The sequence below is a fragment of the Phytophthora parasitica genome, assembly GCF_000247585.1.
Source record: "Phytophthora parasitica INRA-310 unplaced genomic scaffold supercont2.5, whole genome shotgun sequence".
Classification (NCBI taxonomy): domain Eukaryota; phylum Oomycota; class Peronosporomycetes; order Peronosporales; family Peronosporaceae; genus Phytophthora; species Phytophthora nicotianae.
This window is the reverse complement of record NW_008648991.1, coordinates 1,527,063-1,545,547: the sequence shown is the minus strand read 5'-3', so window position 1 is coordinate 1,545,547 and position 18,485 is coordinate 1,527,063. Positions and strand designations below refer to the sequence as shown.

General features: G+C 50.7%; 7 protein-coding genes across 8 annotated transcripts; 2 read left to right on the top strand and 5 right to left on the bottom strand.

The window, feature by feature from the left end:
• Positions 1-180: 180 nt before the first annotated feature.
• Positions 181-1,054, bottom strand: PPTG_04809 (hypothetical protein; the record flags this gene model as incomplete). Its single annotated transcript, XM_008897108.1, has 4 exons — positions 181-394; positions 455-662; positions 734-913; positions 989-1,054. The coding sequence occupies 4 exons, from the start codon at positions 1,052-1,054 to the stop codon at positions 243-245; spliced, it is 606 nt and encodes a 201-aa protein (XP_008895356.1). The 3' UTR covers positions 181-242.
• Positions 1,055-1,147: 93 nt separating this feature from the next.
• Positions 1,148-5,905, bottom strand: PPTG_21471 (hypothetical protein). The gene is made up of 3 exons (XM_008897482.1): positions 3,922-5,905; positions 3,802-3,862; positions 1,148-1,974 (listed from the first exon to the last, which is right to left on the bottom strand). The coding sequence occupies exons 1-3, from the start codon at positions 5,847-5,849 to the stop codon at positions 1,246-1,248; spliced, it is 2,718 nt and encodes a 905-aa protein (XP_008895730.1). The 5' UTR covers positions 5,850-5,905; the 3' UTR covers positions 1,148-1,245.
• A 724-nt stretch (positions 5,906-6,629) lies between these two features.
• PPTG_04806 (serine/threonine-protein phosphatase PP1-beta catalytic subunit) lies at positions 6,630-8,276 on the bottom strand. Its single transcript, XM_008897107.1, has 3 exons — positions 7,927-8,276; positions 7,741-7,825; positions 6,630-7,670 (listed from the first exon to the last, which is right to left on the bottom strand). Exons 1-3 carry the CDS (start codon positions 8,117-8,119, stop codon positions 6,977-6,979), a joined length of 972 nt encoding a protein of 323 aa, XP_008895355.1. The 5' UTR covers positions 8,120-8,276; the 3' UTR covers positions 6,630-6,976.
• Positions 8,277-8,889: 613 nt separating this feature from the next.
• Positions 8,890-13,010, top strand: PPTG_04805. Of its 2 annotated transcripts, XM_008897106.1 has the most exons (3): positions 8,890-9,078; positions 9,169-9,258; positions 9,318-13,010. In XM_008897106.1, the coding sequence occupies exons 1-3, from the start codon at positions 9,074-9,076 to the stop codon at positions 11,776-11,778; spliced, it is 2,556 nt and encodes an 851-aa protein (XP_008895354.1). In that variant the 5' UTR covers positions 8,890-9,073; the 3' UTR covers positions 11,779-13,010. The 2 variants fall into 2 exon arrangements, with proteins under 2 accessions (XP_008895354.1, XP_008895353.1); XM_008897105.1 differs by having other exon boundaries at positions 8,890-9,258.
• On the bottom strand, positions 11,731-12,878 carry PPTG_04804 (hypothetical protein). The gene has a single exon (XM_008897104.1). It carries the CDS (start codon positions 12,828-12,830, stop codon positions 11,934-11,936), a length of 897 nt encoding a protein of 298 aa, XP_008895352.1. The 5' UTR covers positions 12,831-12,878; the 3' UTR covers positions 11,731-11,933.
• A 3,044-nt stretch (positions 13,011-16,054) lies between the features above and the next one.
• Positions 16,055-16,992, top strand: PPTG_04803 (hypothetical protein). The gene has a single exon (XM_008897103.1). The coding sequence runs from the start codon at positions 16,112-16,114 to the stop codon at positions 16,916-16,918; it is 807 nt and encodes a 268-aa protein (XP_008895351.1). The 5' UTR covers positions 16,055-16,111; the 3' UTR covers positions 16,919-16,992.
• Positions 16,993-17,828: 836 nt separating this feature from the next.
• PPTG_21470 (hypothetical protein) lies at positions 17,829-17,984 on the bottom strand (the record flags this gene model as incomplete). Its single annotated transcript, XM_008897481.1, has 1 exon — positions 17,829-17,984. The coding sequence occupies one exon, from the start codon at positions 17,982-17,984 to the stop codon at positions 17,829-17,831; it is 156 nt and encodes a 51-aa protein (XP_008895729.1).
• Positions 17,985-18,485: the final 501 nt, after the last annotated feature.

Here is an 18,485-nt window from a genome sequence, read left to right as displayed (position 1 = left end):
GTCAAGTACTGAGAGAAATGAAACAGGGTATTGCTGGACACCTTGAGCACGTGCCAAGATGCAGAAAGATGAGGACGGGCGTTGAGTAACGAGCTTGAGCACTGCAGCTTAGTGACGACGGCGCAGGTGAGCGTCTATTTCAAGGAGCAGTTGAAACCAATTTCGATCTAGACCAAAACATATTGAAGAACTATTCGTGTTATTTCTTTGACAATCGGTAGTGCATGTAGCTATGGCAAATGCTAGTCGTAGTCGATCTCGGGGTTGACAGAGTCAAGTGCTGGCGATCCATAGTTTGTGAAGAGTGCGTACTGGTAAACCAAGTGCGGAATGGACGGTTTGAACGTTTGCGAGCGGCATCCTAGTAATTCGTATATCATAGTCGCGTTCTCTTCTACCGGAACAACCATGTGAGTAGAATAGTCAACTATCATTATCTCAGATTTCTGCTTACCTATGGTGGTGAGGAGAATTTTACTGTCCTTCGAACGCAGTAGTAGCTTGACAGCTTTCGCATAGAGCTCCCAAACTTCCCTAGTGATGAAAGGAGGGTCGACTATGACGAAATCGAAGGAGTTGACCAGCTTCGTTGGGATCTCCTTGGGTTTGTTAAAGTCGAAAGGGACAAAATGTTCTCCTTCGGATGCGAATTTGGAGTCGAACTGGAAAACACCAACATACAATGGTCAACATGGAATGGCAATCTCTACTTGAATTGGTGAAATGTACACACGTCAAACAGAAAACATTCGCGTTGGTTTGAGTCGTCGTTCTGCTGTGACTGTACCGCAAAGTAGACACTCGGAGTCGACAAAAAGGCAATGCGGCCACTTTCCGGTGTCTCTACGATGGCTTCCTTGGCAAGCGTAGCGACAGTATCCACTGAGTACCAGTATTGATTCAAAGCCTCTTTCTACAAAAACGTATCAGCCGGGTTAGTTTGCTCGCAGCAACACCGGTAAGGTATGAAGGTGATCTGTGTACATACCTCCGGAAACTTCTGCCAGAATGTACGTGCACGGCGTGTCTGAGTAGCTACGTTGCAGTCCTTCATTGCGCCAACGCTCCCACTTCAAAACTGCTTCGTGGCATTCGAACGGACGTCAAGCGGATCGAAGCATCGCACGAACAAGAAACGGTTTTAGAATGCCTTTTCTACAAATTGATCTCATTTCTTAAACCCAACGTATTGTTCATTCTAATCTACTTTTTCGAAATGGCCACACACAGTGATCACGTCATGAGTTAACTGTTCGATCGTCCTGGCGATCGCACCAAACCGACACGGAAAAGCTGGTCCAGAACGGTGCTTGATGACTCTCTCTTGATCGATCCTCTAGAAGAACGCGACAACGACGGTGATGGCGTCGTATCTTCCCTGATTGGGGAACTGTTGCCAGAACGCTCAAGAGAAATGGTACGGACCAGCTCCTCGGACTCGAACGTTTTGCACTCCAACACACTTTCAACCAACGCTCGTTGGAGCCGCTGGTACGAGGAATTTTTCTCGCATCCACCCACGCACGCACACGTTCCGCCGTATTCTACCGGCAAATTATCAGCGTCGATGAATTCCAGCAACGTCGCAGCAGTCTCACTCTCTGTCAGAATGTTAGTCTTCGCGCGTGTGGCCTCGTTCAACAGCGGCTTCACACCTTTCCACGCCATTCCGAACCAAGACGGCACATTCACGATGAAAATCTTGAACGACCGCTGCGGATAATGCCGCTGCATCACACCCGTGCAACGACGGATGAACTCGAACACTTCTCCGCCCATATCGCGCATGCCGATGCCTCGCGCGTCTAGAATGATGCACATCTTCTGCGTCTCACTTGCAGCACACGCGTCACACGGACAGATTTGATGCGCCGCGTACTTGAGCGTGAACTCCATGGCGAATAAATAGTGTTTGAAGAGTGTGTCCTGTGAGACTCCGAGTTTCTTAAGTTGCGGGATGTTGATCGAACCGACCTTCTCAATGTACAGAGGATGGCCAAGTTTGTCGTGCTTGTGGAGGAACTGCGTGTAGTGCCTAAAGCAGCAAATAAGTGGCAAAGAACAATGTTATTCATGCATCGCAATGGGTGAGCCGGGGAGCTCACGTACGTCTTGATGGTGTCGTAGTGCGCCTGCGGCGTCGTGAGGATGTTGTCGACCTTCATCTGCTTCCTCCATGCCATCGTAGCTCGGTAACGCTCCATCGCCTTGGCGACGTTACCATTCTCCGCTACCAGGAACGCCGACGGAATCTCCTTCCTCTGGTTATTACTTGCGGCGTCTGCTTTGCCTATCCGACCTGAATGTGAGCCTTTCTGATCAACACCACAAGCAGCGGATTCGTAAGCACGTGCTGAACGTATCGGCTACCAATTGGCGCTGTACTAACCTCATGCACCTTGTGCCACAACATGCGCGCAGTGCTGCTCCCAGTTGTCCTTGGTCTGATTCTTGGCAACTGAGTTTTTTTTAATGAAGTTTTGCACTTGCCAAAAGGTGCCAAAAGAGTTTGCCAAAGAAACGATTCAAACGTTTTTTACATTTTTTCACACGGGTACGTCACTATCTATCATGGCGTCTTGACGTTCACTCCGTCGCATTTGTCGGCTGGTTGTCGATGTCTGGACTGGCTTCCTGTTTGGCGCGAGGTGACACAATGGGCGAGCGCTCGGGGCTCACAGCCGGCGGTGTCTTGAGCTTCAACTGGTCGATCGTCGCTGCAATAGCGTCCACCCAGTTGTTCAGCACGTACGCCGTGGGGGCGTAAAGCAGGAGTGAATGTCCATTGGCAGCCATCTGCGGAGTGATGATCTCAAAGCTGTTGTTCTGCTTGGTCGTCTTCTGCACGACCGTATCATGTGTCAACGACACAATTTGATAAATCTCCGAGTCCAAACTCTTGGCAAAGCGTAGAAATCGGGGGTGCAGGATGAAAAGTTGCCGATGCCAGATGGGGTTGAACTGCTTGTGACGTAGTGAACGCTTCAGCAGATACCCGGCTTTTAGAACCTCTTCGCTAAAGTATCCGGCGGGAATGGAGCGACAAAATCCTTCATCATCTACGCCGTCAAGCGTAAAGCCATCGTCACAGCTACTTCCAAGACGAAAGAGTTGGTCCAGCACAGCAGCAGCAGACGTCTCGCGCTTGATTGGTCCCATCAGAGGTGGCGACGATGCCGGGGTCTCTGTCGATACATCACCTTCACTGCTTGATCTACTCTCTCCAGCACGTTCACGCTCGATCTGCTGGATTAATTCGTCTGATTCGAACGGCTTACACTCTTGTACACTCTTGACAAGCGCTTGTTGAAGAAGTTGATATGATGAATTATTCTCGCATCCACCCACGCACGCACACGTTCCGCCGTATTCTACCGGCAAATTATCAGCGTCGATGAATTCCAGCAACGTCGCAGCAGTCTCACTCTCTGTCAGAATGTTAGTCTTCGCGCGTGTGGCCTCGTTCAACAGCGGCTTCACACCTTTCCACGCCATTCCGAACCAAGACGGCACATTCACGATGAAAATCTTGAACGACCGCTGCGGATAATGCCGCTGCATCACACCCGTGCAACGACGGATGAACTCGAACACTTCTCCGCCCATATCGCGCATGCCGATGCCTCGCGCGTCCAGAATGATGCACATCTTCTGCGTCTCACTTGCAGCACACGCGTCACACGGACAGATTTGATGCGCCGCGTACTTGAGCGTGAACTCCATGGCGAATAAATAGTGTTTGAAGAGTGTGTCCTGTGAGACTCCGAGTTTCTTAAGTTGCGGGATGTTGATCGAACCGACCTTCTCAATATACAGAGGATGGCCAAGTTTGTCGTGCTTGTGGAGGAACTGCGTGTAATTTCTGTACAAGACCACAAGTTAGAAATTAAAACAACATCCAGAGTGTCTACGTGTACGTACGCTTTGATTGTGTCATAGTGCGTTTGTGGCATGGATAGAATGGAATCTGCCATCACTTCCTTCCTCCACGCCAGCGTGGCCTCATACCGCTCAGTCGCCTTGATAACATCGCCACTTTCTGCAACCAGGAAGGCACGTGGGACTTTCATTGACGCCATCTTCTGTAGTGACTTCATTTCACTATCGATTTTCTCCAGTCGTTCCGACTCTGAGGCTTCTAGCGCCACGACCGTAAAGTTCCAGTTTCCAAGAAAGTAGCGTGAATGCTCTTCATCCGCCGGTTTTAACTGCCTGGCCGTGACCACCTTGCCAGGGAAGAATACTTCGACCAAAAACACCACAATAGCAGCAACAAGACCAACGTAGATAGCGGGGAGAACCACCATCGACCCAAACACGTGTGTGAACACCGACGCTGCAGCCAAATACGCAAGAACGATACCACACGAAAGCTTGAAAATCTGCCGATAAGTGCCTCGGAATGTGCCTCGAATATCCACTTTCTTTCGACCCAACGCGCGGGTAGCACGAACAAGAACACGCATGGGGCGCTTTCCATTGAGCACCACACGATAAAATGCCCGACCTTCATGCTTCAAGAACCGCTCGCACGGTACACGCACCCGTCCGCCGTCTGAGAAGCGTAGTACCAATACCATCGAGCGACGTACGTCCTGTAGTAACAGCGGACTGCCAACTTCGACGTCCGTTCTCGTGGACACCAACACCCGAGCACTTGAAGTCTGCAGTGCATTCTCATTTGCTCTCTTGACGTCCATATCCGGGTCGTTAATGTTTAAATCCTCCTTCTTAACGTCCTTAAGATCGATCGCCTTGATTGTAGGGAGTTCCTGGCCGTGCATCTCGAACAAAATCGTTTTGCCACGACCGTCACATCGTAGGAATCCTCCCTGCACTGGTGCCGACTCCTGCTGTTTGCTAAAGTGCGTGATAACGCGGTTAAACTTGGATCGCACTCGGTTCGAGTCTGCCACGTCGATGATGATGTTGCGGTCCCCATAATACATAACCTTGCCCATCGTCCGTAACGCAGCTGTAGCCAAATGCAGTTCCACTTGAGTCGGTTTACCGAACGTCGTTTCCGCCATCGTCTTGGTCGTCTTGGCTAAATTACTGAAAAATAGGAAATTATCTTCTTCATCGGACGACTCCGAGCTGCCGTCGTCTCCTTCTTCTCCTGTCTGGAGCTGGTAGAACGACAAGTACATTTCACCCGGCGTATTGGCTTCTTTTGGACCAAAGCACCCATTTTTGGTACTGGGGCCGACGCCCATTTTGTTGTTCCAGACTCGTCCGTCAGCATCCACGAGCACCACGACGTCTCCGTAGCTTACGGGCGTTCCGACGCCCAGTCCGCAGTAGGACAAAATGACAAACGTTGAAGGTTTAAACTGCTTGGCTCCACATGCAGCAATGGGTGGAATGCAGGCCAGTTCGTCCTGCTTCTGCGGGTTCTTGGAGGCCAGGAACCGCTTATTGCCTTCGAATGTACCCACATATCCCCCCGAGTCCTCGACGCAGGCGTATTTACTGCGTGCAAAGAGGCGGATCGTGTCGCCGTACCGCACTGCCACATGGGGCGGCGCGCTCTTGGAAATTGTATCCAATGGCATGGAGCCATGCACCGCTACGTCATGCTTGGGATACACTGGAGGGTTGAACGTGGGCGTCGTGCGGGTGGCTGTTCGCGGACGGATCTCCACGGGGGCGGGCGGCGTGTCCATGGCGCTGCTGCTGTCTCCGCTGGCGCTGGAGCTGCGACGGAAGCCGATACTGATGCCGCCACGTCCGCTACCGTCCTCGTCGGGCTTGGTACGCCGCCGCCGAGAGCGCAGCGACACGCCCGAGAAGAGCGCGTTGCCGTTGGGCGGCGCGGTCACGCCCTTCATGGCGCCCAGGAGCTGCATCGATCGGGACGGATTTCACTGTGAGTGCGTCGTTGCCCTTGTGTCAGCTCTCTCCCGACTAGTTTTTTACCGCACGCGATGTGCACTCGAATAAGAATTTAAAATTTATAACCTTAAGTATATAATGGATCAGTATGGTTGAATGAAATAGAAAAGAATGTCATTAGTGTTCTAATAATTAATTAACGGCTGATGACAAAATGTGCTTCATTTCGCACATGATACGGTAAGGCTGTGACGGTTTTCAGCTGGTCAGAACCGGGACGATTCCTGTGACGTGTGGCTGATGAATTGTGGCTCGAGATCGATGAACGCGTCTGTTGCTCATCGTCACGAAGGCGCTACAATTTTCGCGGCGTGGAGCCACGCGCGCCGACGTCGTGGTGGCGGAGAGTGCTGCGACGTTGTGTTATCTTGTTGGCGGATGGCTGAGCAGTGAGCCGCTTTACGTATCTACCTATCGAACTTCGAGTACATGGCTTCAGCTTCCTCTCGTCGCCGCCTCAGTTGAATGGGATTTTGGCCACTATATCCGATGCTTTGGCCTCCACATATTCCCACGTACAGAAAGCGTAGAATAGTGTACGAAGGAGAGAGCGCATTCCGCTCCAAAGAAAACACGATCGCATTATCGTTGCGACTCGCAGTAGCTTGGAGCTTTGTCATCACGTTTAGGTGTTGCCGACGTCTTCGCAACAACTGCAAGAGCTACCGATTCGGGATCTTTGCTACCGATGGAGTGAAATGACCAGCTGCGATGTGTATCGAGAACAACCAACGCCGCTACTTGTTCCAATTTGGCAGGACATCGTGAGGATCACTTTACAAAGTACACATGTTGGACTCCAGCGTGGAGAAGTTGACAAAAGGCCACCTTCCTGATAAACAGCGTCGTTAAGCTGTAGTTGTTGTCACAATGTGGCTGTGATCTTGTCCAGTAAAGCTGTTTTACTCATGCATAAGAAGAAGGAAGAGGGTGCCTGTTCAATCAAACGAGCTCGCGCTATCATATCGATAAAATCAAATCACATGTATGGGTGGGTGGGATGACTATGCAAGGCCAGGCAACGAGACGACTCTCGCTGCTTAAGTCAGTCGAGAGTCTGCCCGTTGTTCGAGCGCTCCTCCTACTTCCGGGGCGGCGTCGCCGGACGTTGCGTACCCAGCCCGTTGTAAGCGTAACGCTGCTTCTTCTCGGCTGGCTTGAGGATCTGGAACGAACACATAAGCGTCTCATCCACCGACATCATCGCGCCGGCGTTGTCGAACTCGCCACAGTAGTTAGGTGCCGAGAACAGCGTGACCAGCTGACGCTTGGCGAAGAATTCATAGCCATCCTCCACCACCTGATGAGCTCGGCAGATCAAGTCGAGGTCGTGGCGCTTGAGGAACTGGCTCACAATATCCGGACCGAACGTGAACGACACACCGCGGTCGTTCTCTCCCCAGCCCATAATGTCCTTGTCCGGGTCGGACCACAGCAGATCGCAGAGCAGACCCGTATCGGGGACGTCTGTGGGGCGCACGAACCGCTTGATCTGTTCCATCTGACTAAGCTCGGGGGATAGACCGCCGTGCATGCAGAAGATCTTCTCATCCACAATAGCAGCCACAGGCAGGCAGTTAAAACAGTCCGTGAAGGTCTTCCAGAGCTTGATGTTGTAGCGGCGCTTGCATTCATCGTAGAAACCGTAGATTCGGTTGATCGAAGCGCACTCGTGATTGCCACGCAGGATGAAAAAGTTCTCTGGGTACTTGATCTTGTAAGCCAGCAGCAGGCAGATGGTCTCCAGACTCTGTTTGCCACGGTCCACGTAGTCTCTGTATAAGAACAGAATAAGTCAGATTTCTCCTCTCAGCCGCAAAATCTAACGCATCGCTAGTAACTAACCCGAGGAACAGGTAGTTGGCGTCCGGGGGGAAGCCGCCGTACTCGAACAGACGCAGCAGGTCATAGTATTGACCGTGGATGTCACCTGTAGCGCGCAGAAACAGCGTTAGCGAGCTCGTTCCAGCGGATATACGCCCCCTCCTGTCCAGCGACCTTTTCAGGGGCCTAAACGATGTCGTAACGCACCGCAAATCTTGATGGGCGCCTCCAGCTCCACCAGAATGGGCTGCGCCAGGAAAACCTCGCGCGCGTGCAGGCACAGCCCGCGGATCTCGGTCTCCGTGAGGTTCACCTGCTTGCCGGGGCGCGCGCCGCGCACGCTCAGCAGCTTCTCGATGATGCTGTCCACGTCGATGGGCTCTAGTCCGGACGAAGCCATGGCTCTCTGCTTGCGTTGCTTCTCTGCCTTTCCTTCTTCGGTCTGGGCGGGACTGTAGGCGCCAGTCCCCCCACCTGGATGTTTCGCGAAACCCTCTCCGATTGGATGTAAAAGGATGATTTCCGAAACAAATTACGCGGTTTTGGCCAATTGACACACACGAAAAATAGCAAAATTACAGCTGTTTCGAGGGGCCACACAGCAACTTTCCAGTCACTTCACTAAGGCCGATGCAATGAGGAAAGGTTGGCGCAGTCACAGCTAAGATGACGCAGGCACCGCTACTTAATGAATGCGACCGCGAAGTTTGCCGCGTAAACTATAGGGGGTTAGCTGTAGAGTCTACTGTCTGCAGTCGATGCATAATTGCCGAGCGGTGGCAACGTTGCCGTGGCAAACCGACAAATGCGACACTGTTGGCCACAGTGTGGCGTGCCAAAATGCTGGCTGGCGCGATATATTTTTCTTGTCGCCAGGGTTGTCAGCGATGAGTCCACCACCGGAAGCAGTATTTCTGTTCTGTATAATAGCAGCTTGGTTGCCGCCACAGGGGCAATAATTGGTAGGCAGCTTCGATAATTATTGCTGCAGCAAAGTCTGATAAATCACAATCACACGAAATCATTAGAAACCTTGGTAAATTAGCACTTTTCCGCTCTGAAACTGCAATGAAAATATTGCATGCGATCTTGGCATAGTTTACATAAGACTGTCTCCTCTTCAGTACGTAGTAGTGTATTTCGAATTTCACTTTCACAATTATTTTTTGACCGAATTGCTCCGGCTGGATTCATCGTTAAGGGAAAGGCCGAGGGGCACATAAGGAGAAAAAGGGGGCAGAGCAAGCAAACAGCTCCACATCTGCGTTGGCAGCTCAAGCCGCGCGTCGGACCCTCCCCTGCTCTACTTCGCGCTCGCCTCCGTCTCTCAAGCGTAGCCTGCCGCACGAGTACCATGGTGTAAGTTACGTCGTGCTCACCACCCCACAGTGGCCACCGTCTCTAATTCCCTTCGCACTGTGTCTCTTTGCTCATGTTCGGCAACCGCAGGGAAGACAAGAAGCGGAAGCCCTCGCGCGACTTTCCGGCGCACGCACAGGTGCCCGTGGGCAAGGTCCACCCCAATGGGGTCTCCTCCAAGTGAGTAACCTACATCAGTAACACCTTATAATCGCACTAACCGACTGTCGAAACCTTAGAGTACGCGTGGAGCTCAACACTATGGCGCCGTCCGTGCCGCCCATGCATGACCCGTTCCATATCCTCAACTTTGACGGGGACGACACCAGCCGCTCCATGCCTCGCACAGGCTCCGTCATGTCCGTGGATTCCGTCTCCTCCGTGTTATCAGTAGACGATTCTTTCCAGTTTACAGGTGACGGTGACGAGGACGAGGAAGATGTGGCCAAACTACCAAAAGATCAGCGACCAGCTCAGCCAGCGGACGAACGCGAGTACTTTGAGCGGATGTGGGCCGAGAACTTCAAGAACTCGGAGGCGCAGGTCAACAGCACGACTGGATATTTACCAGTCGGTGCTGCTGGTCGGTTGAACCGCATTAAAGGGTTCTCCTTTGCACGAGACCAGGTGTCACACAAACTCTACGCTGTTTTTCGACTGGAAATCGAGTGCATTGTCAGTGAAAAGCAATGGACGATTTATCGACGTTTCCACGACTTTAAACAGCTCGCGCATCAATTAAAAAACGAATCGGTACGGGTTTCAGCGGTGCCTACCCGCACGTTAATGCGCTCATTGGACCCGAACTTCCTCCGTAAGCGCCAGTTGGAGCTGGACAGGTGGCTGCGTGAAGTGTTGATGCTGATCAGCCTCGAGAACTGCAAAGTGGACACAGACCGATACCATGAATGCTGTGGGAACCGCGGCTTCCATGCCAGTGTACGTCTTATCCGCCATTTTCTCACGCACAAAGCCAACGAACCACCAGTATTCGAGGAATCCGCTGCGTTTTCGTCTGGATCGAATGTTTTATCCAACTCGTCTAGCGGATTTTCGTTTTCAAATTCTGGTTCAGGAAGACCACCACTGTTTAGCACATCAGAGCAAAAGACCGACTCCGAGTCGATGTCGTATGAGGTGGAGGAAGGTGGTGGTAGTTCACGTGGTCGGAGAATTCGCGTTGGTTCGGCAGACCAGCTACCTACAAGCTCACGTGGCGGCAGGATCCGTGTGGACTCGACCGATTCGACTAGTTCTCGTAGTGGAAGAGCACGCGGAGTCTCAGCTGACCACGGATCAAGTTCACGTGGAGAACGGGCGCGTGTGAAGTCGTTACCTAAAGAGGAGCCGATGGATGACGGTCGGGAAGCTCCTTTCAATGCGTCCACAGTGGCAGAGCAGCGACGAAGTGTGATCCTTCAGGATGTTGATGACGAAGATGAAGATTATGATGAGCACAGCTCCAGAAGAGGAAGCAACAAGGTCTCGCTGAAGCACTTTGACGTGTTACGTATGATCGGCAAGGGATCATTCGGCAAGGTGTTGCTGGTGCGGAAGAAGCATTCGTCTCAGTTGTTCGCCGTCAAGATTCTGAGTAAACCTGCCATTGTGAAGAAGCAGCAAGTAGAGCACACCAGGACAGAACGTCGTGTGTTGGCCTCAGTATCACACCCGTTCGTGGTCTGTCTCCACTACGCTTTCCAGACAAAGGACAAACTGTATTTCGTACTGGATTACTGTCCAGGTGGAGACTTGTTCTTCCATCTCAGTCGATGTGGATGCTTCCCCGAGGCCATGGCCAAATTTTATGCTGCTGAGATCGTTCTGGCGCTGATCCATTTGCACGAACAAGGTATCGTGTACCGAGATCTCAAGCCAGAAAACATTATGCTGGATGTGGATGGTCATGTGAAGCTCGCAGACTTTGGTTTGGCCAAGGAAGGGATTACTAGTGAACTCAATGGGACGTACACAATGTGTGGTACACCCGAGTATCTGCCACCTGAGATTCTGAACCGTGCTGGTCATGGCACAGCTGTGGACTGGTGGAATCTGGGTATGGTGCTGTACGAAATGCTGACGGGAAGACCGCCATGGTACACACAAGACCGTCAGGAGCTATTCAATCGTCTCCGTGGAGCTGAGCTTGAGTTCCCGCAGGGATTAACGCCTGAGGCTATGAACCTCATCGAAGGTCTACTCATGCGTGACCCTGCCAAGCGTCTCGGGGCTATCGATGTCCGTGAGATCACGTATCACCCGTTCTTTGCGGAAATCGACTGGAACTTGCTATATAATCGCCAGGTGCAGCCTCTGTATCGCCCGTGCCAGTACACTGACCCGATTGATGCTGCTAATTTTGAGGAGGAGTTTACCAAGCTGCCACTAGCCCAAATTGATAGTGCTGGTCTCAGTGTTGCTACAAGTGAACTGCAAGAAAAGAGCGGCAACGATGGAGCGTCTGGAAGAGACCCGGCCGACAATGTGGCTGCTGCTGCTGAAGCAGCGGGAATTGCAGGTATGCCCAATGGCATTGCTGGCAGCACTGGTACGAGCATTAGCAGCAGCGAGCGCAATAGCACGCTACGGAACTTATCGTACACTTTTGCTGGCTTCACGTACGACGGGACCAATCCGTCCATCGCGAGGTCGGGCAGTTTCGCGCAATCCTCTCGATCAAGTTACATGAACGGCGAATGAGCTTGATACATTATAAATTCAAGAGCTGGATGCCACTACACAAATTGATTTCTTCAGGTCGGAAGCAGATCCTGAAGTTTCTGAGTGCAAAGAATGTAATTAATCGTCATGTTCTACTCGTTCTTGTGTGTAAGCATTGGAGTGGAGTCTTGGCTTTAGTTGTTCGATGCAGCAAACGTGGCACACTCCACCGTGTTCTTGAGCAGCATGGCGATCGTCATGGGGCCAATACCACCAGGCACGGGAGTGATAGCAGAGACGCGCTCACTAGCAGCAGCAAAGTCCACGTCGCCCAGAATCTTGTATCCCTTCTTACTGGTAGCGTCGTCCACGTAGTTGATACCAACATCCACGACCACGGCTCCTTCAGCCAGCCAGTCGCCCTTCACTAGTTCCGGTTGGCCAGTTCCAACGAAAACAACCTCTGCCTGCCGGACCTTGTCTGCCAAGTTTTTGGTCTTCGAGTGGCAAGTAGTCACCGTTGCATTAGCAGCAAGCAGCATAAGCGACAGAGGCAGACCGACGAGCTGTCCGCGGCCGATGACGACCACGTCCTTGCCCGCCAGCTCGATGCCGTTACGAGATAGGATCTCTAGACAACCCGCAGGCGTGCAAGGCTGCAGCTGCAGCGTCTTAACTGATCCGTCCTCTTTCTTCTTAGGCTCTGCTAGCCGCGCAAAATGGTGCGAGTGCAGTCCGTCGACGTCCTTAAATGGACTAATTGTCTCCAGTAGCTCCTCCTCGTGAGGCTTCAAGTGGTCAGGCAGCGGCAATTGCAATAAGATGCCGTGGACATTGATATCGGTGTTGAGTGACTGGATCAGAGCCAGCAGCTCCGCGAATTCGATGGACTCGGCAAGCTCATGCACCTGCGGCATGATACCTACGCGCGTGCAGGCGTTCTTTTTGAGCCGAACATACGTCTTGGAATCCTGGTTGGTGCCGATGAGCAGCAACGCCAGAGTGGGTGTCACGCTGAGCGTCGGGACCAGCTCCTTGAGCTCGGCCTCAATCTCCTTGCTGCACGCCTTGCCGTCCAAGAGCTTCACCATGATGCAATGATGATGAATGGTACGCGATCGAGGATGGGATATGCTGGAAGACAGGATTTCATAATATCAGTAAGCTGTTGAAGAAAACTTAATCTAAGTACTGATAGAATTGATGAAGTGCTTTGTATCGTCCACGTAGGCTCAGCGTTAAAGCTACTAGCAGATGAAGTGAGGCACGCGGATATATCCGATGAGGAATGGTTAGCCGCTCAGTTTTGCTTTCAGGAACAAAGAATTACCAGGTATGCACCCTGATAAAAAATGATTCCTTACAGTTTAAAAATCGGAGATGACCACTTGACGTTAATATGTGCGGGGCTATCTCGTCCACGGTAAGATACTAGTTTACCAACCACAGCAGTCCAGTACCTTCCTTCAGTGAATTGACGGGGCCTCCATTTCATCACGATTACAATGTAAAAAAAAAAGTTGAGCTTACATGTTAATGCAATGATGGAATTGCATTTCAAATCGCATCTAAAAATGTCAAGGCGCGGCAGGCAGCGAATCGCGTTTCCAATGATTTTAGACACTGTCGCTTTCCTGAACCTACAGACTCCAGAAGCTCCTGATCTGCACCACTGTGGCAAGGAAAAAAAACAATGGGTTTATCCGCCGGGAATGTATAGCAATCAAAAAGAGAGATTGCATGAAAGCTAGATATTGCAATACCCAACAGGAGTGAAAACTACAACACTCAACTGCAGCACTGATCTACAAAAAATCGTTGCTATCCTCACTCATCAGCGTGTGCCTACGAACTCCATCAGCTCACGGTGGGACTGGGCCGTGTAAAACTTCTCGTCCAGAGGAGGAGAAAAACCTGGCAATACCTCGAGGCATTTGCTGTCCATCAGGCAAGGGAGAAAATCAATTTGCATCGATTTCTTGGATTATGCCCTAATGCAGTTTACATTGCAGCTAGTTTTTTTTTAGTGCAACTGAGTATTGTAATCGGCGGGGATAATGCAATTGGGTATTTCAATTCTATAGTGCAATACTTCACCTCAACATTACTTCTAGCTCACCTCGCTCTATATTGAGGTTCGACAAGCACCGGAGCCCCGGTGCATTATTTCGGGCGAGACGACAACTACTATTAGGAACTACAAGAACACAAACGATTGTGAATGATGCAGACAACAACCAGCATAAGAGGGCTTGCACTTCTTGAGGGAGCAACTGTGGTCCTTAAGATATTGTTAAACTCTGCCAAGTACGTCATCCCCCAATTTATTTTTCCCTTGCCTGCTGTCCATGTACACTGCAAATACTGCTATGTAGCGCGTAATGAAGTATGTGGGCCGGAGTAAATGCCGTGAGATGTTATGCCAACGCTACAGCTGCTACATTTAGCCGTGCTAATAAAGCGATAAAACCTTGAAGAAATATCTAGAAGTACGTTTAAGTGAAGTATTGCAGTTTTAAACTGCAATGCCCAATTACATGAACCCCACGGTTTGTAATACTTAAGTGCATTCGAAAAGCTAACTACAGTGTAAACAGCAATTGAGCGTTCTATAAGTAATCGATGCAAATGGATTTTTTTCTTGCCTGCCTCTGTGAGGCCAGGAAAAATCTCATCGACGTAGTTCCTAACGCCCGCAAGATGGCCTCTGGCAGAGAGAAGCAAGGGAAAAGAAGCAAATAGATACGACTCGACGCATACGGAAGTTGAGGCACTACACCGCGGAACGTGTTCACAACACGAAAAGCGCTATTCTAAAAAAAAGTGCAATAATCAGTTGTTTCCTTGGACTATAATAATCCTGCTCCACTGAGCTCCACCCGTTCCCCTCCTAAGAATAAAGTAAGGAACACGTAACTTTAGCCAAGTTAGTTTGAAAACGAAATATAAACCTTCTCAGGAGATTTTTCGTGATTCAATGGGGCAAACCAAACTAAGTACACTCCAGTCTTGTAAACTAGCAAACTCCAAAAGTAACGCCACGTGTGAGTTCCACGTTTGTCGGACAACCGTACTCCCCCCTCCACATCCAATGAGGACACACCTAGCCAAAATGACACAGCACGGCCATCACATCTCCAACATTACGAAAGACGGACTCAATAAAGAAGTCACTTCAACTCTTGGATATAATTGTTAATTTTGAGGATTAGTATTTTTTGGCATAAAAGATAAAAAAAACTCAATGCTGCAGCGTCACAGCATCATGGTTGCCCCCTATCGATTCAGATCACAACAACGGAAGCAACTCTGCTCCCAAACGACTGCTTCTTCGATTCCAGTTGTACCTCCCTCTCGCGTGTGCAACTTGCATGGAGTCGCGTTGGGTGAAGTGGTCGTTGGCTCTCGAGTTGTTTGCTCGAAACTGATGGCCATTTGCTTACGATTGAAATTCTGCCCTCCAGCCGTGCGCAAACGTATTTATCACAGCTGTACTTGTGCTATCCAGCGTCTGGTCTGGGGCAGCATATTATGCTGCCTTGCATTAGAGGGCATTCAATGAACGTTATGAACGCTATGAGCGCTGAAAAGTTTGCGATGAGGGTCACGGAGGTTAAGATGACGAGACGTTAATAACATCAGCTGTGCGGTACCTTTCCACCAGCAGGTACGTGTCATGTGGCATGCATGACTCATGCCAGTCAAGACGTTCAAGTCGACTACACCAATTGGTGGTGACAATACCACTGGCACGAACCCACTGTGCGAGTTCGGAATCGGCTGATATGATAGCAATGATATCTACTACGCCGTTGTGGTACTCTATTGCTGTGCACACGAGAGATAATGGGGTGCTAAAAATGCACCAACCACCCCAGGCTTAGGTGCGATCGGCATTGCAGACGCAAGCCTTAAGTTAAGGATATGTCGAAATTGCCAGCAACAGATGCCTACGACGGTATCCGCTAGCTGTTCGGATCGAACTTCAATGGGGTCGTGTATAAACCGCAGCGTTTCAATGAAATGGAGTGGGCTTGTGAATCACAGTGGAGGTATCATCATGATGAACTTTTCCGACAAACCATCTGCGTGAAGAGTCTTCCGTGGAGACTTCCAAAGGCTCGCCGATTAGTAGGCAGCTTCACTGCTGCCCGGCTCCACTGTCCTGATAGCGTCAGCCGCCTACTGATCGATATCGCGTCTTTGTCTGGAATGAAGGCGCTCAGCTCTTTTACATGGACCTGGAGCAGAGTTCAGCATTGACAGTGCCAACCGATTCATGCCCGTTTCACTCATTTTCTTTCATTGCGGTTTTCACTCGAACCAGCACAAGTTCACGTTCTCTCCGTATCCATTCGAACAGCAAGTGACCATGTTGCAGCAACTCGCTCTCGCCACCATCATTTTTCAAGCCGTCATCATCTCGCGGACTGCCGGTCATGGCAACATCATCGTCCCCAAACCTGAAGGCAACGCTGAGCACCCTTACTACATCGGTGGCCCCGCTGGCACCATCGACAAACCCGAGATCATCGGCTCTGCCTCTTATGGAGACTACTACCAGGCCGTAGACGACTGGTTTACTAAAAACAATGTGGCCAGCCTCAAAGAGTTTATCACCACGTACGGCACGGACATCTCCGAGTGTGGCAACACTGAAAAGAAAGGCACGGCTCAACCTGTGCCATCCGACGGCTACGCACAGCACGACACGCTCGGCAACTCGCACCCAGGTCCGTGTGAGATCTGGTGCGATGACACTCGTGTTTTCCATGACACCAACTGCGTGGTGACATTTTCAGGCCAGTCCCCGGCAAAGATCCCCATCGACGTGAGTACTTGCAAATCATCGTCAGAGTTCGTCTTCTACTGGCTGGCACTGCACGCTCAGCCGTGGCAAGTATACATCAATTGTGTGGCTCTCGATGGTACGTCGGCTGCCAGCACAGGCAGTTCTTCTAATTCGACTTCAGCTTCGACAACGACAGCAACCACTACGGCTCCCACAACGACTACCACACCAGAGTTAGACGAAGCAAGTGAAGGCGGTGAGGCATCCGCGAAGGAAGAAACGACGGAGGCCCCCGTCACCACGAGTGCACCCGAAACGGAAGCTCCTGCCGCTGAAGCTTCGGCCCCGTCGACGTCTGCATCCAAGTGCATTCGCCGCCGCACGTGAAGACTGAGTCGCTTGTGTGAAGTGCAGTGAGTATAGTTGTCTCAATTTAAATGGAATGAAGTGCTTACTTTTCATTCAATTGTCTTCGATTCTTTGCTCATGCAATCTCGTTTAATGTCACCAGCACAGTTCACAAGAACGCGGGGCGCCGTTTCCGACGGACTATATTACTAGAATGATTGCAAAGGCGGAGCTTTAGCGCCGTGAATTCTTGAGCCGGCTCAGATTTTTTTTTTTTTTTAGCTTTCTCATAACTGCTGGTCAATTGCCGTTATCAGATTGCGTTGATTTGCATATGAAGAGCAAAAGCCCTGCGAGTACGAATACGGCAGACAGGAACAACAGTTCATTAACAATAGATTTCTGTAAATCTGATGCAAATGTGGATGACAACTTGAAACAAAAGTTTTCCGGGAAAAAAACTGTAAGTTTTTTTTAATCTTCTACAAAAAGTAGAGTTATGTCTGGTGATGCTAAATGTGAAAATACGTGCTTCTGTTCCATTGTGCAGGACGAGTAACACTAACGTTAGGAGAGCTACATCGGCACCAAGCCAGCTCTCCTCGCTGTCTCTAACTGTCGACTTCCAATAGCTATCGACGGTGGTGTGGTCGTACGAGGTGTTGGAAGTGTGAAGTTAGCGTTTCTTGTAGTGGAAGTAGTTGTAGTAGTTGCAGTGAGCTCTTGAGGGCAAAATGCAGAATGATATTGTTTGTTGTTTAGTTTGTTGGACCCTCGTTGTTTCTCTTTTCTTCACCTAGTGCCTTGCTCTAGGATACTTCACCTTCTTATACAAAAGACAAGTCTTGAGCTGCTTCTTCAACTCTTGATTATGGACGTGTAGATGCCGGACGTTGTCGGAGTCGGCGTGAGCTTCTGGGTTGTCGATTTGCATGTTGAAGCAGCTCTGTTACAGTTTGATGTACTGCAACACTGTGCTCGGCTGTGCGAGCACAACGTCGACGATCTCTGTGGTTGACACCATCATCCACACGTTCGTCATTCCCAACGAGGGTTGTAACTCGTGCGCCACGCCTTCCTTGTCCACGAGATCCATCAACGTCATGGGTTGTGCCGATCTTGATGACGGAAGGCTGACAATCCCCCCTCCCCCCCCGAAGAATCACGCTTGGTGCGTTGTTGCTGCTCCCGTAGCTCTTTGATAAGACGGCGCCAGTGCTCCACATGTTTTAAATTTTACTCAAGTTCCCTCGTGCACTCTGACATCGGCTCTCCCAACCACTTCACCAAGTACTCCTGCTTTCGGTTGAACTGCCTCTTCGCAACGAGCCTTCCGACGACGCGCATGCCATCGTCTTCTTCCTGATCAGGTAGTTCCACGGGGGTCTCCTTGGGCTTGGGCCGCGAGCGGAATCGCTGTGGTTGATCAGGATATGGTGCCAATAAATCCACATTGAACGAAGGATGAACGCGTCGGAACCGACTTGGTAGCTTCAGCCTCGCTACATTCTCGTTCACCATGTACTCGATCGTAAACGGTCCCACCAATCTAGCTGAAAGCTTGGCCTTGGCCAGCTCAGTGTTGTATGCCACATGCTGAAGCGAA